The following is a 15447-nucleotide window of genomic DNA, read 5'->3' as shown; positions in this document are numbered from 1 at the left end:
TTAGCAGTAGAAGGCCATTATTGACCCTGACTGCAGGAAGATCAGAATACTCAGAGATTTCAAGGAAAATGTGACTTTATCCTTCTCTCTGCCTAGTGTGAACGCTGCAAGAGGTTTTAAATAGATTAACGTTGGTTGAGAACTGGAACAACCTTTGAAGAACACTGAAATTATAAAGTTTATAAGCCAAATACACTCATACATTAAAAATTAAGGAAGTTACTGAGCTCAGAAAGGTGCAAGACTCATCAGTTTGAGTAATGGATGAATATATTTATCTAAATATTCACTAATATAAAGGTAGGTCTTTTAAATTATTTGACAAAACAGGCTCAGTGTTAAGTAACTTGTCAAGATTGAACAGTAAGCATTATATTTACTTTTTAAAATTATTTTAAATTGAGTTTAAATGTGAGTAGTGTAAAATATTCAAATACAGAAATGTATAAAGTTGAAAGTCATGTAATCTACACTGTTTAAGCCTTTTCTATGCATTATGAACATAAACACAAATTTTTAGATGAGTTCATACTACACATTTTTCTAGCAACGGTTTGTTTCACTTAATAAATTATGGCCATTTTTCCATGCCCATATGTAATATTTTTTTACAACAGACATGTAAATTTTCTTATATGGCTGAACCAGATATTATATAGTGGTTATAACAAATTCTTTGCTGATAAACGTTTAGATTTTTTACTATATTTTCCTACCATGTAATTAATGTTTATGCTTCTGCAGTAACTTAAATATGTCAGCTCTTGTTCCACTCTATCTTCTGGACTGGAAAATAATATCAGTGTGGCCTTGACCTCTAGTTTAATACTTAAAAGATTCTGATACTGGTAGACAAGTATATTAGGACTCAATTTCAAGTAATAGAAACCCAACTCAAAGTAACTTAAGCAAAGAAGGGCATTTATTGATTCACATAACTGAAAAGTCCAGGGGATATACTAGCTTCAGGCACGGTTTGATCCAGGGGCACAAACATTGTCATCAGGACTCAAGTCTCTCCATCATTTGGCTCCATTTTCCTCTGTACTGGCATCATTCTCCGACTGGCTCATTTGATATGTTGGGCCCTGTTGGTTTGAGCTTTTCATCCTACAGAGCTAAGCAATCTCAGTAAAGAGCTTCTCTTCTGTAGTTCACTAACACTCTTAGGGTTGAGAATTACTGAACCAACTTGAAATCACCTGCCCAATCCTGAACCAATCACTATGGTCAAGGAGATGGACTGTGCTGATTCATCAGGTCTGAATTATATGTCCACCCATGAAACCTAAGATTAGGTCAGATTGAACCACGTGGACTGAAGAAAGGGAGAGGAGGTTCGAAGAAACATCAGGGAGTCGTTACGAAGGAATGGAATGGAGGCTGGTCAGCCAAAAACAACCGATATCAGTGGTAAGACCGGATACTGAAAAAGTTTAATCTCTGTTCATATAGTTGAATGGTACCCATTGGCATTGTTCCTTCCTTGATGATAAAAGTATTCTCGAAAAAATCACGAGTAGCAAGTCTGTCTTCTACTCAGGAGGCCTGTAATCCATCTGAATGGAATAATCATGTCCAATAGCATATCTGGATGATACAAGAGTTTCAATGTACGTAAACTCAGTTGTCATGAGTCTGAGAGCCCAACTGTCTTGCTGACATAAAACAGGACAACCAGCCTCCCACGGGCAAATAGTTCTGGAAACTCCTCAAGTCAGTGGTAAATTTTAAGTTCAGGGGAAAAGTTTTATGTTCCTTTAAGTCTTTTGCCAAGTTGAACTGGTACATTTCTGTGAATACTGGTAAATCAGATTCATCTCTGTATGACCATAGAATGGAGGAATGGACAGTACTTTCAATCTGCTCTGCTCCTTCAGATCTGGCAGAAAGGGTTCCAAGTGCTGAAAATGATGATCTAATACATACAGGCATAGAGGCTTACTCTGCAGTTAAAAAAAAAAAAAGCTGCTGGTCAAGGAGTATGTAGCATGCTCCTTCCTGTTGTGAACATTAAGTCCTGGAGAATACAGAACTACAGGTTGCTTCTGTTCAAAACTTCTCGGTGGAACTGGATATAAGATAGCCAAGATCAGCTGTAGTCTACTGAAGGACAGTGTCTGATTGCAGCAACATGTCAGAAAGGCAGGCAATGGCTGAGTCAGGTAAATAGACAAGTAAGTAAGGTAGCTTCAGCAGGGCCAGTCATATCAGTAGCCAGGCTAAGATCTGGAAAAACAGGCAGTTTAATGTTGAAGTTCTGTAAATTAGTTTTAACCCTGAGTATTCCAGGGTTAATCCATACGGTTTACTCTAGATACAATTTTCTGATCTTTAAAGGCCAGTCAGCTATAGGAACTTTCACTTTCCTGCTGATCTGCCCAAGAACTTTCAGCTCAGGAGAAGAGTATCTCTCAAATCCAGACTTGAGGTTCTGTTTAGAAGTCTATGCTACATTTGGGAGTGATAGGGTTGGGAGAGCCAGGTTCATCAAGGTTGGCCCTACTTTCTTTGGTAATCAAGTCTCCATCTTCTGTAATTCAGCTCATCTCTGAGAATTGTCTTATCAACAAGTCAAGGCCTCAGACTGGTTGAATGGTACTGTTGAAAGGTGAGATCTGAGGCATGAAGATAGTAAGTTACTAGGTTTGAGTTTTAGGCTTTTTCCACCATCAATTCTTATACACAGAGTACATTAGACTCTTGAATAGATGATCATCTTTACCTTTTAAGTCTCTCATTTTGACAGGGTTAAAGGGAATGACTAGCAGTGATAGATCAATGTATCTTCCGGTCAAGTCCAGGAGAGAAAGAAAATCGAGTTGACATTATGAAGGTAGCGAAAAAACCGAGTTTGTAGACCATTTCTTCTTTACAAATAATAGTTGTATATACACAAGCAGGCTAGTCATCAGATTTTGTTGAAGATGAGCAGTATAGAATAACCAGACTTAAGATTTGTGTGATGATTTGTATACTGAGTCATATAATCACAATTAGTCTAGAGGATAAGAAACAAAGATATAAAGAAACATTCCCAACTTTTAACCAGTGCATTCATTAAAGTAGTTGAAGACAGCTGGCCCTTAAGTCGACTCTGAAGAAATAAGATTTTTTTTCTCAGGGCATGGATTGAAATCTACTTGTTCTACGTGATCTGGTCTGGGAGTTCATGTATCAAATCCCTCCTGAACAGACAAGTTGTCTTAATGCCTGAGAGTATTTCATGACAAGCAATGAAGTCAGCCACTGTGATTCAGTTAAAACAACAGATGAAATTCCATGGCAACATCCACAAGGACAAGGGACTGTGGTCTTGTGACATTAGGAAGACTCAAGAAGCTCGAGTCTATTGATAAAACTCTTTAGCTGCAGAGGCTTTGTACATTTCCTTTCACAATACTGTACATTTCCCGCAAAAAGGTAGATATGCAATTTGAATGCCCACCAAGTAAGCTATCAAGGCCTGATCCAAAGGCGAACCTCTAAATATCATTAACATCAACAATTGATGGTATCAGACATCAGTCTCATCAGTTTAAGAGATTCATCTTAAACTCTCTCATTGGCTGGAAGAAAATTTTTACAATGGCCACACTTTAAATCACAGACACACAAGAAAAGGATGTTCAGAGATTATCTCTTGTGGATCAGGTATTACATGTAGAGCTGAGTACTCCTAATTTTTGAGCAGACAGGCAGATATGCCAGTGATGGAGGAATTGTTTGAGCAGTTGTCCTGGAAACAGCAGTTAAACTGAATAAAAACCAAGTAGTAGTGTAACTGCCAGTGGCTAATAGTGATGTAGCTTGAGAAGATGAATAATCATCAGGTGCCCTTTTAGGTAATGTTGCCAGTCTCCGAATTCGGCTTTCATAGTTTATGGTTAACCCTTGCACACGAAGTAGAGTACCACAGCTGAGGATGGGAGGTCCAATGTATAGCTGGTCTAATACTGCCTCAATGAGGCAGAAACTTTAATATCAGCTTCAAAACGTGGTGTTTCCTGTATTCAAGGAGCATCAAGACTTCAAGGTCTTGCATTTTAAGTACCACTAGAGCATCCGGTGTTTGTGGAAGAAGTTGAATAAGGGGTTTGTCAGTGTAACATATGAATTGTTCTCTGGCTGTATCATTCAAGAATCAGTGGAAGTCTATTTGCAGTTAGAGGGCTATTATTCTAGGTCCATTTGATATTACTTTCAGCCCAAATGACTAATCTTGGTGGCAAAGATATGTCCATCTTCTTGCACTTCTCAGAGTATTCCTAAGAATGCTCATTATCAACTGAACACTGATGTGTTGGGTAGAGGTACAGAACAGAATGCCATTCAGGTCGAACATACTGTTGTCTAGGGCAGTGGTTTCCAAACTGTGTTCTGAAGAATTCTAGTTGTTGCAAAGAAGTCTCCTTAGGTGTCACCATGATGGTAAAGTAAGATGCTTGTGGCAGGTTTCAGGCCCCCCACTTCTGCTTCCTCCAGAGCAGCTTCACTTTTACTCTGGGCTTCCATAAAGTTTTCATTCAAAGGGCTTCATGGCCACAAAGCCTTTGGAAAACCAATGATCTAAGAGTAAGCTGTTCACAAAATGCTGAAATAAAAAAAATAGGTCACAGAAACCAGAAACTGTGAGCAAAGCCTGTGGTAAGCCAAAGCGTTTTCCTATTTATTCTTTCTCTACTGTTAACATTCCAGTCTGCTACAAACTCAGTTTGCCTGATTGGGCTTTAAGTGACCATCAGGGCAAGGCTATTGGTTTTAAGCCACAATAGCGCTGGTTTTTTTTGCAGTCAGTAAATGACTGCAAAATGCATTAGTTTCTTTGTAAATATTATTTCAAGAAGTTCTTGCCTGGATGACTTCAGGTATTAGTAAGATTTCAATGGGCCACAACTTAAATCCTAAGAAAATATCTCCTTCTCACCCATTCCCTTTTACTCTCTTTTTCTCCTCTTCCCTCCTCACCCGAGATGTAGTTTCCCTTAAACTAGATTTACAGCACAATTCTATGAGAGAAATATATTGCTAAACGTCATAGAATTTATCTTTCTGGCAAAATTAACTTCCCCACACCTCTCTCCCACGTATCCCCACAAATCTTCTAGAGGTTTCTTTGACAGAAAATAAAGCTGTCAAGATGTAGGGTTCTCAGATGAAGACATACTAATTCAAGAAGTTATTGACAAGTTAAGAAAAAAAAAGGGGGGGGGGGAGTTTCAAAGATACTCTTTATTCCTAGGTCTCCAGGGCTATTATGTTGGCAAACAGGAAACACTGGCTATATTGTTCTAAAGAAGTTTTCCCATTCCATTAAAAGAAATGCTACAAAAACAACATTACGTATTTGATTAAACTTAGGACACACTGGGCCAAATAACTAAATGAGGCTCTTTACTGTAAGCCTTTTGAGATCTTTTAATACACTACACTGCATTAACAATCAGGGGACACATTTTACAGTATTTTACCACATTATTGGACTACAGAAGCTCTTTATATATGATACATATTACATGTGTATATTAAATATATACATACACACATACATATGAACAGTACTGTTCTAAAAAAAATTGATGGCTCATTCTATGCAAATAATTTGGGGATAGAGGACCACAGAGTTGGTGTCTGGGAATATTAATAAGAATCAAAAAAAAAAAAGACATGAAATCAACAGGGATCCCCAATCAACTAGGCCATCTTTGGGAAGACCACAAAGATGGATGAAAGATCTCAAAATAGCTCTGTGTTTTCTAATGGGTAATCTTGTTGTCAGAAGAATATCTGCCTTGTTGACTAGACAATATACTACCATAAAGACAGTCTACTACTGCCAAACCTCAAGAGATGATGCCATGGCCTTCAGGTCCAGGTACAACTATCGCAAAATCCCATTTCTGACATCCTGACTGACTGAGGGCACTGATTGAGATCAGGAAGTTGGAAACTTTTCTGGGGTTCCCAATCTCCAATTATTTTAACACTGCGCATAAAATAGAGGCTAAGTTAATTCCAAAGGGAGAACTGGACTGGGAGTCAGAAGGCCTGGCCTCTACCATTTTGCAGCTGTGTAACCTTGGATAACCTTTTAAATTTCCATTTCCTCATCTGCAAAAAGGGACTATAATTTGTGTTATTTGGTAATTAATGCAAGTAAAAGTGCTTTGAAACTGTAAAGTGCTATATAAACATAAGGGATTACCATATAGGTTCTACCTGGATGTATCAAGAGGCCTTTTCTGGAATCTGATTGGAGCTTTGTGAGATGCTGTTAGGTAAAGGGATTCCTTGGTAGAATTTCTTACATTTGTGTGAAAAGTTCTGGTTCCTGAGTAATCCCAAAGAAGATGCTGTGAGTTCACTGTGCCTTTGTTTTAATCCCAATGGGTCAGAATATCTGCTTGCTCATTCGGTAGGCTACTACAGATTTGAAATGGAAAAAGAATGGGGTCCAGATTAAACAATTTCTGAATTTCAATCATTTGAGACAGTGGGGTGTGGTCCGATATGGTTCTCAAAAAGATGCTGCCATTCTTCAGACAGTGCTGATAACTAAAAATCCCCTGGTCCAAATTTATTATGTGTCTCTGAAAGCTTTAACTGGAGAAACGAAATGCACACTTATGGAACAAGCTGAACCTTTGCTGTGATAAAACAGCTTCAGCTATTTGGCTTGAGAAGTTGAACTTCACTACAAAAGGCTGTGTTGAATCTGGGTAGAACAGGACAGGAGTGGAGGTGAAGGCCACATCATGATGATTCGCTGGATATGCCTCCTAGATCACAGTGGTCCACTGGAATGATGTCTTCTTCAGTACTGAGGTGGCAGAATCCATCACCATGGGCAAAAATCCAGGTACCAGACCTGTAGGCTGATGGAATAGCACAAAGGTGATCAGAAGATCCAGGTGAACACTCAGCAACCAAGAGGCACAGGACTGGAGAGGAGTGTGACAAAACATGAGATAACAAATGCTTGGAATTAGAAACACAGGACACTGGGGTGGGACTGCTGTCAGCACACCTGCTGCCTGATGGATACTGATTCTTGACAAATGCTGGGGGGGGGGGAGCTTATGATTAATAATCAGTGATGATAAGAACAGACAGTTCTCAGGCAAAGGCTATTTTTGGACTCTTGAGGACAAACTGTTTCAGGGAAGCAGCAAATAGGAATGGCTCAAATTCTCATACTCTGGGGGAGTAATTTATCTGTATTCAGATTCCTGGGCAGTGGTTGGTGGGGGAGAACAAAGTGTCTCCCAGGTGGTCTGAGAACTGGATTTAAGTTGATACACAAACACCAAACCAAAGGAGACACTGCTGTTCTTCCTTTTCCAATGCCTTTCACAAACTGTCTTATAACCTCATATCAATACTTGTAAAACTTACCCTTAACTTTAATTTTAATAAGATTCCATTTTGAGCAGGAGACAGTAAGGTATACAGGGAATAAAACCCTTGCCCTTGCACTCCTCTATTATACCCTATGCAATATGGCTGTTTCTCTTCATATTTGAGGGGTCCCTAAAATTTTTTTAAAGTTAGAATTAAAAAACAATAAAACATGAAGTAAAGGAAGAGACATGGCCCATAATTAGTGACTTTTTCAATAATCAAGAATAATTAGGTTATCACACAGCAACTAAGCAAATATTTATTGAGTGCTTATTTGGCGACAGCCTGGGCTCTAAATTTCTTGTTTCTACTAAAGCTTCATCATATGTGGTTAACATGTCTGGGCAAAAGTTCCCAAGACAAGGCCCATGCTTTCAAGGGGCTGTTACCTGTAAAGAGAACTAATGCAATGCACATAAAAAAGTACTTTATAAGCTACTGTATACAAAGATAAATAAAAGACATACAAAAGATATAAAAAAAACTCAAAAAAGATTAATTTCTGCCTAAGGTTAAGAGATTCATGGAGAAGAGAGCTTCTGAGTTGGATACTGAGGAAATGGCAGTTTTGACAGATGAAGAAGCAGAGGAAGGTCATCCAGGATAGAGAAGAGAGCACGAACAGAAGTGCAGAGATGGTAAAGAGAAAGGCATTTTGGCAAATGGCAAATACCGTAGTTCACTGTGGATGGAGCGTCGCCAGAGTGTGCACTGAGGGTTGGTGAAAACTCAGGTCTCCGAGTTCCCAGTAACAGCGCTGGTGGCAGTGCTTGCTCAGTCATTGTCTCTTTTTCAAAACAAGGACAACACTCCTCAAATTCAAAACCAAAAAGTCCAGCTCCCGAGTTCCTGTCACACCCTGGTATTTTCTTCCAGGTCCCAGATCCAAGTTCTTGAAATTCTGGCAATTTGGAGCCCATGCGGTGATTACACTGAAAGACATCGGTTCCAGCGAGTGCAGAACGCTGTAGTGAAACCCTTTCAACCTCCTATTCTGGACAGTTCATGCTTTGTCACAGAATTTCAAGCTTTGAGTTCCAGTTGGTTTTCTCCTCCTTTCTCCTGAGGAAAGCATCGTATCACCACAGTCTCAAGATTCTTTTGAGGTACATCCAGATTTAATTACAAAAGAGCTAAAAGACCAACACATTTGTCTCCAAAACAGTCATTTCTCTGGAATTGAGATCATTTGTCTCTGCCCTCCAGGTAAAAGGAACAGTCAATTGATTTTTTCCAGACATTTGTATGAAATAGCAGAACCGGCTAACACCTAACAGACAAAACACTTAAGTGTGTTTGCATTTGCTTACTTAAGAGCTGTACCACGGTAAGCACCACTCCACAAAACAGAAATGTTTGAAATCCAAGTGTTCAAACATTTCTATAGTGTTTGCTGGACAATGGCCTGGAATCTGATAAAAAGCAGCTGACGATTAACAAAGAAGCAAAAACTGGCATTTTGGCCATCTTAAAAACACATTGCAAGCGAAGAGAATACAAAGCAGGTGGGGAGGAAAGTTAGGGTTTGAAACACTTCCAAACTACTGACTTTGAGGTTCAGAAGTTCTAACAAAACTTTTCAGAGAATGTCAACCTTCAATTAATAAAAACAGACATCTTCAGTAATTCCATGTCCAGTTCAGTCTATTCCAGTGAGACAGCTTGCTAAAAACCCACCTGCACCATAAATTAGCTGGACTTGGCAGCACCATTTAAAAATAAGCCTGCTCACTAATGACCACACGGAGCTAACGTAAAACAAGAGCAAGGAACGGATGGCAACCATGGCCATGGAAAATGGCCAATGAAAGAGTCAGAAAGGCAGTCAGGCACCAGAAAATAAAAAGCTGTTGGGCCAAAGACTGAATAGGCTTCTTGACACTAGAGAACACATCCACTCCTAGTTTCAGCTGCTTTATATTGGGTGCCACTGTACCATAAGCATCAGCCGCCCTTCAGGCAACCCATAGTGAAAGGACTCAGAACAGAAGCCAAGCAGTGGAGTGTTGTTACCCCGAATATCCACTATGCATAGAACAGCTCACATATCCCAGGGATTCAACAGGGGCTTCAACTTGGTTGTGACGGGTCCCAAATGACATCTAAGCCTCAGTTTCCTCCTTGTGGCAAAGGAACTGCGGTTCTTAACTCTTCCGGGTCACAGCCCCCTCTGAAAACTTGCAGGCGATGGATCCTCATTTCCCTAAATTGCATATTCTAACTTCTGCACACAATTTCAGGGAGTTTGGGGATCTCCATCTCCAATCCAAGGTTTCCAGGTTCAATATCCAAGGATTGGGAATTTCTAAGTTTTCTTACAACTCCAAAAAAAAAAAAAAAAGCCAACCATAACGAACAATAATCATTCCTTTCATCCACCGACGCTTTATGGTTTACAAAGCGCTTTCAATCCCACAAACGTTGATAGAGGAGGAAACTGAGGCGCAGACAAATTACTGAGTGACTTGCCTAAGGTCACTCGGCCAGCTGGTGGGTAGGCCCGGAAGCAAACACAGCTCTTCCGACTCCGGAGCTCGCTTCTCCACCCCGGAGTTGCCGCCAGAGCTCCCGTCCCTCACTAAGGCGGCATAAGGAGGAAAAGGCAAAGTAGAAAGCCCACCACCAACCATCCCCCGGCTCCCTCCTGCCCCCCCAACTGGGTCCTTGCAGGACCCGAAGGGTGGCGCCAGGCCTCCAGGCCGGCCCCGGCCACCCCAGCTTCCCCGGCCGCGCCAAATCCCGCCGCCGCCGCCTCCCCGGGAGCGGGGCGGAGCAGCTGCCCGCCGCCGCCAACCACCCGGACGACTCCTCGTCGAATCGCAAACGCATAGGCCGCCGCCCGAGTTCTGCGTACGAGAAGAAAGACGCGGCGCGAGCGCCAACGGCCACCGGGCGCGCGCCGCGGCGGCCGGGCCTGCGCCCCAAGAGCTGGATGCCAGAGCAGGAGAAAGAGCCGCCAACCGATCGCTCGATCGACCGCGCGCCCGCTCCTTCGCCCTACCAGACCGGGAAGGGGGGGAGGGCGCGCCAGGGCTTCTTTGAGTTAGGGGCCTGACTCCCCGGCGACGAGACAAAATGGCTCCTCCGGTCCGTGCTGCAGCTGCCGTCCCGGCTGCGTCGCTCGGCCCGCCCCCGGTACTGTTTCTTTAAATGGCGGAGAGGGTCAAGAAAGCAGGAAGAGAGGCGCGCGCACTCACGTGACAGGGGCGGGCCCGGCAACAAAATCCGGTCACGTGGAGACACCGCTATCCACCAATCAGGAGGCGTAGCATCAGGGCGGGGGCGGGAGGAGCTGCGGCGCTGTGATTGGCGGAATGCGCCGCGGAGGCCTCGGGGACTTGGGGCGTCGGGGAGTGCGCGAGGCGGCCGGGGTTGTGTGCTCTGGCGGAGACAAAGAGGTGGCGGTGACGGCAGCGGCGGAGCAGCCTTAGACGCCGAATATTGTAGTGCTGAGTCCTGTCACCATCTCATCTAGCGCGGCGCGAGGGCGGCTGGTCGCGCGGCGGCGGCAGCGGCGGACGCGGAGGTGGCGGCAGCACATGGTTCCAAGAGCGCCCTGCGGTTGTTGGGTTCCAATTCCGTGGGGAGGGACAAAGGCAGCTGTGAGCGCCGGGCAACGCCCGGTCGGGTGGTGCGCTCGCCACTGCCCTCGTTCCGGGCCTTGAAAACTGGGACTAAGTTGCCTCCGTGAGGAGGAGACGGCGGGACCGAGGCCCAGTGAGGGCCTGCGAGGCTGAGGCCGCTGTCTGAGGGAAAGGGGGAGGGGCGCGGCCCGCCTGAATTGATTGGGTGCGTCAGTTCTGTGGCGACTTAGTGGGCCACTGTGAGGTAATTTGACTCACTACCGCGAGGAAATTGGGGCGCCCAGCAAGCTTGGTTTGATCTGGGCTTTGAGAACGGAAATAGGTCTTCAGCGCTTAGAAAATCTTTCAGTTGGTAGGTGGTGAAGCCGGAAGTAACGCCGAATGGACTCCAGCAACATCGTGATCGCCAGTCTGAGGCTTATTTAAGGATCCTGGGATCATTGATGGCGAAGACGTGTGTGGCTATCCAGTTTTATGACTGAAGTTGCTAGACTTCCGGATTGGTAAGTTTCCGGATTGGTGAATTTCCTCACAGGAAATTTGGAGGCACAACAACAACAACAAAAAACTCGGAAGAACGTGAAGACGGAACAGTAATTAAATCGCCAACGCCACTATCAGCTCCTCTAGGACGAACCGCGTTCCACTCAGTGAATTATCGCAAGTTAATGCTAATGTTCCTTAAAACTACAGACTTAGGACGTAGTTTCTTCCAAAGTATTACATCGTAGTCATTGAGAGGATAAGAAAATTTAAGGAAGAAGTCAGTTTTTGCTTTAGACGTCTTTTTCAGTATAGTTTAGGTGGAAAACTAGATAACTTTGATTAACTGAGGAGCACAGATTTACCAACTCTTTACTGGGAGTCCTGAAACATCTATTCCATTGTAAGCTTGTATTTCCCAATTAGTGGTTAAAGAACTGGAGACATCACCGCACTCATGGCTTTCACGAATTACAGCAGTCTGAATCGAGCTCAGCTAACCTTTGAATATCTACACACAAATTCGTAAGTATTCTGTAGGTGCCTCTGAGGTCACTGATAACTCATTGCTCGATATTCATATGGAAGTCTTTTTCCCAGGAAGTTTTGCATTTTTACTTTTTGAGATGTGTCACTGGAGGAGTCTTGAGCTCTGTATGGAAGAACTGAGATCAGTGAAATGTTTGTTGCTAATCCAGAAGAATATGATCTTCCTTTACCGAATCAAAATTTATTTGATAGAAGGCAAACTAATTCCTTGGAGTCTGTATATTGAGTTTCATTCAAGTGTTTGATAGGAATCCAACAAGTACTCTTCCTGGATCGCCAAAAATTGGACTATTCTATTCAACGTCTTGTCTTTGGTGACAACAGCCAATACAGTTGGGTAATAACGAGTGATTTTTTTGTAAGAAGTAAAAAAGAAAAAAGAATGAAGACATTTAAATGACAACTTGTGAGAAGAAGTTATTTTTCCCCCCAGAAAACAGTTTCCTTTTTCTGGGAAATTTGTCCTCATCCAATATATTTTTTAATATGTTAAGCAGGAAGTGATAACTTGATTAAATCCATGATTTAAATAGCCTTTCCCCCAAAGATTCACAAGTCATTGAATAAATGCTGTGTTCGTAGTTCTTTTGAGTTTGTGAAGAGATTGCCATCACTCCATTGATCTGGAATATTTCAAGGTTAATCCTTACTCCCACTTTCTTGGAGTTGATGCAATGAGGGAGTCATTGTTTAGTCTTTTAGTACATTCATTTGTCACTTTCGAGATGAAGGTAAGTCTCTCATTTTAGTACTGGAGAGGTGGTGAGCAGCTTAATGAATGGTCCAGAGATCAGAAGAACCACCTTCACGATTGAGGATATAGACTCTAGTTTTCAAGTAATAGTACAGTAACTTTAGTTGTCAAGTAATAGTACAGTAATACAATAACCTTTTACAGAAAAGAACCACGTATCTGTGATAATATCTGTAATTTTTTGTTTGCTATTTTTTCTATGGAGGAAATAAAAATTTTCTGAGTAGTGAATTGCCAAATGAGAGCCTGGTTTTGTTTAGGAAGGTTCTTACTGAACTAGAGTATTAGAGTAGGGATTGTAGAGGTCACCTGGGTGTAGTTTCATGTTGCAGCTGATGAATCTGAAATCCAACTAGATAAGGTCTCTGATCAAAAGTTATACCCATCTAGCTTGTAGCATAGCCATGAGCAGAACCGTTAGTATCCTTGTTTGTGTTTGAACTGCCACATTAAGAACAAGCAGCTGAAGGCCACTTAGATGTTCACAGATTGTGTTTGATAAATTCAGTTCTGAGTTTTGGGGTGAGGAGCCAAATTTGGAATGACAGACTATGTGATGATCTTGGAAGACCATTGAAGGAGACTTTGATTCTGGGTTCTTGTTTTAGCTTACCCAAAGATTGTATTTGATAATAAAATGATAGTGAAAAGTGAAAGTGTTAATTGCTCAGTCATGTTTGACTCTGCGGCCGCATCGTCTGTAGCCTACCAGGCTCCTCTGTCCGTGGAATTCTCCAGGCAAGAATACCGGAGTGGGTAGTAGCCATTCCCTTTTCTGGGGGATGTTCCCAACCTAGGGATGGAACCTGGGTCTCCTGCATTGCAGGCAGATTCTTTACCATCTGAGCCATACCATCTGAGCTACCAGGGACTGTGGTTTCTGCCAGTCACATTTAAACATCGGCAGTCCTACTAGAGTAAGGATTATCCCTGTTTTGCATTTGAGAAGACTGAAGTTCAAAGAGATTATTATATGCCAGAGGTTACAGAGCTTCAAGGCACCAAGATTCAAAGCGGTAAGATTTATCTGGCCACATGATTAGTGCTTTTAACTGTTAGGCAAAACCAGCTGTAGTCAGTTTTATGTTTAAAGGCTTGTTCCTTGTATACAGCCAGAAAGTTTACTTTCCATTTTGAAAGTCTTCAATTTTAGATTGGGCTTCCCTTGTGGCTTAGCTGGTAATGAATCCGCCTTCAATTTTTGGAGACCTGGGTTTGATCCTTGGGTTGGGAAGATCCCCTGGAGAAGGGAAAGGCTACCCCCTCCAGTGTTCTGGCCAGGAGATAAAGGATATTTCATTTCTTTATGCTATTTCTCCTATTTTAAATAGAACAGAGCAAAGGGAAAGAATTGAACCTCAGTTAAGCCTCTTGTTTGAAATTGGAGAATTTTCTGGGAATTTGACTTACTGTGTTGAACTGGAACCACTTGCTTGCATAAACGTTTTTGAGAGTCGGATGTATCATTTTGGAAGCTCTGGAATTTATTATCTGGATCACACCTTAGAAGTTGTTTACTTTTGAATGTATCTAGTTCTACCAGAAGAAAATATGAAGCCCAGAACACCTAGATAAGTTTTTGGTTTGTAACCATTTCAAGACCTTTATCATGACCTGATTGGGAGTTCATTTCTAGAGGAAACAGATTTTACAATTTTCAGAAAATGTGACTTTTTAATGGTAATGGTGGTGGATGTGTCCACTGGGTTAAGTGGTATGGTATTAACCTTCAGAGAAGGGAGGGTTTTCCTTCTCCCTTTTTATAATTAAAACACAAGACCATTTTAGGGTGTCTGACATCTATAAATTGCCAAGGTGTATATTGTGAAAGAAATGACTCCTTAGCACCCATTTAGCAGAGTCCAGGATAGAAGGGTAGAAATCAGTGTGATGTAGTAGAAAGAGCATAGGCTTGGGAGCCAGCCAGGGCCTGTTTTTGCTTCCTGGCTGTGTTCTTGGGTAGGTCTACTTATCTGAGCCTCAGTTTCATCATTTGCAAAAGAGGACTAATCTGACAGTGTTTATGAGGATTGTGTAAAATAATGTTTATAAGGTAATTAGATTGCACATAGTTCACAGTAAATATCGAATAGATAGTGACAGTTATTTGTTCTAGTTATAATATTAGCTCATATAAACTAAAAGTTGGTCAGTGTGATAGCGACTTGATGTTTGGGGATGGTCATTAGGCAGATTAACTTTTAATAAATTCTGGAGCATCTGTTGAAGATAATAAACGACTGCTTGGAATTATTGTTTTGGTATTGTTCTACATTAATGTGATTATATCAGCATTAGGGTTTGAGGCAGGTCTGAAATTCTAACGTGGAAGTTTTAGGTGAATTTCTTTTAAATACTGCAAGTTGGTCGTATGAGATGATTGAAATTAGGATTTTGAATAAAAGTAGTTTTATGCTTTTACTGTTTGGTGTGATGGGTTTTGTGACTGCTGCTGAAAAGTCCATAAGCAGTCTAGGTGCCAGATTCAAGATGGAGTGATAGTGGTGATGTTCCTTTGGCGGAAGGCACATATCTTGTCATTCTGTTTGCAGTATTGATAAGTGGTTTGATAGTGCAGGGTGCTTATGTGTAAGATACCTGCTGTGTGTGTCTGTTCCTATCGGCGCATTTAAAAGCTTTTTGTCTAGGCCATTTGATATCTTTGAGTTTTTTTTT

The 15447-nt window shown here is 41.9% G+C and overlaps 2 protein-coding genes across 19 annotated transcripts in view; one reads left to right on the top strand and one right to left on the bottom strand.

Moving 5' to 3' along the window:
- Window positions 1–900: 900 nt before the first annotated feature.
- TUG1 (taurine up-regulated 1) lies at window positions 901–10444 on the bottom strand (the record flags this gene model as incomplete). Its single annotated transcript, XM_088827864.1, has 2 exons — window positions 901–6875; window positions 8075–10444. A coding segment is annotated over one exon (465 nt), but the record flags the coding sequence as incomplete, so codon positions are not given.
- Window positions 10445–10715: 271 nt separating this feature from the next.
- MORC2 (MORC family CW-type zinc finger 2) overlaps window positions 10716–15447 on the top strand; it is a 44642-nt gene continuing 39910 nt past the window's right edge. For 13 of the 18 annotated variants that reach the window (XM_055405766.2, XM_055405779.2, XM_088828334.1 and 10 more), the window contains exon 1: window positions 10716–11993. In XM_055405766.2, coding sequence (XP_055261741.1) covers window positions 11926–11993 — 68 coding nt within the window. In that variant the 5' untranslated portion in view covers window positions 10716–11925. The remainder of the gene's footprint in view (window positions 11994–15447) is intronic. The other 5 variants (XM_055405778.2, XM_055405775.2, XM_055405765.2 and 2 more) reach the window with 4 other exon arrangements.

This window comes from Moschus berezovskii, chromosome 19 (genome assembly GCF_049115385.1).
Source record: "Moschus berezovskii isolate FMDL1 chromosome 19, NW_MosBer_1.0, whole genome shotgun sequence".
Classification (NCBI taxonomy): Eukaryota; Metazoa; Chordata; class Mammalia; order Artiodactyla; family Moschidae; genus Moschus; species Moschus berezovskii.
This window is presented reverse-complemented; position numbering and strand designations above follow the sequence as displayed.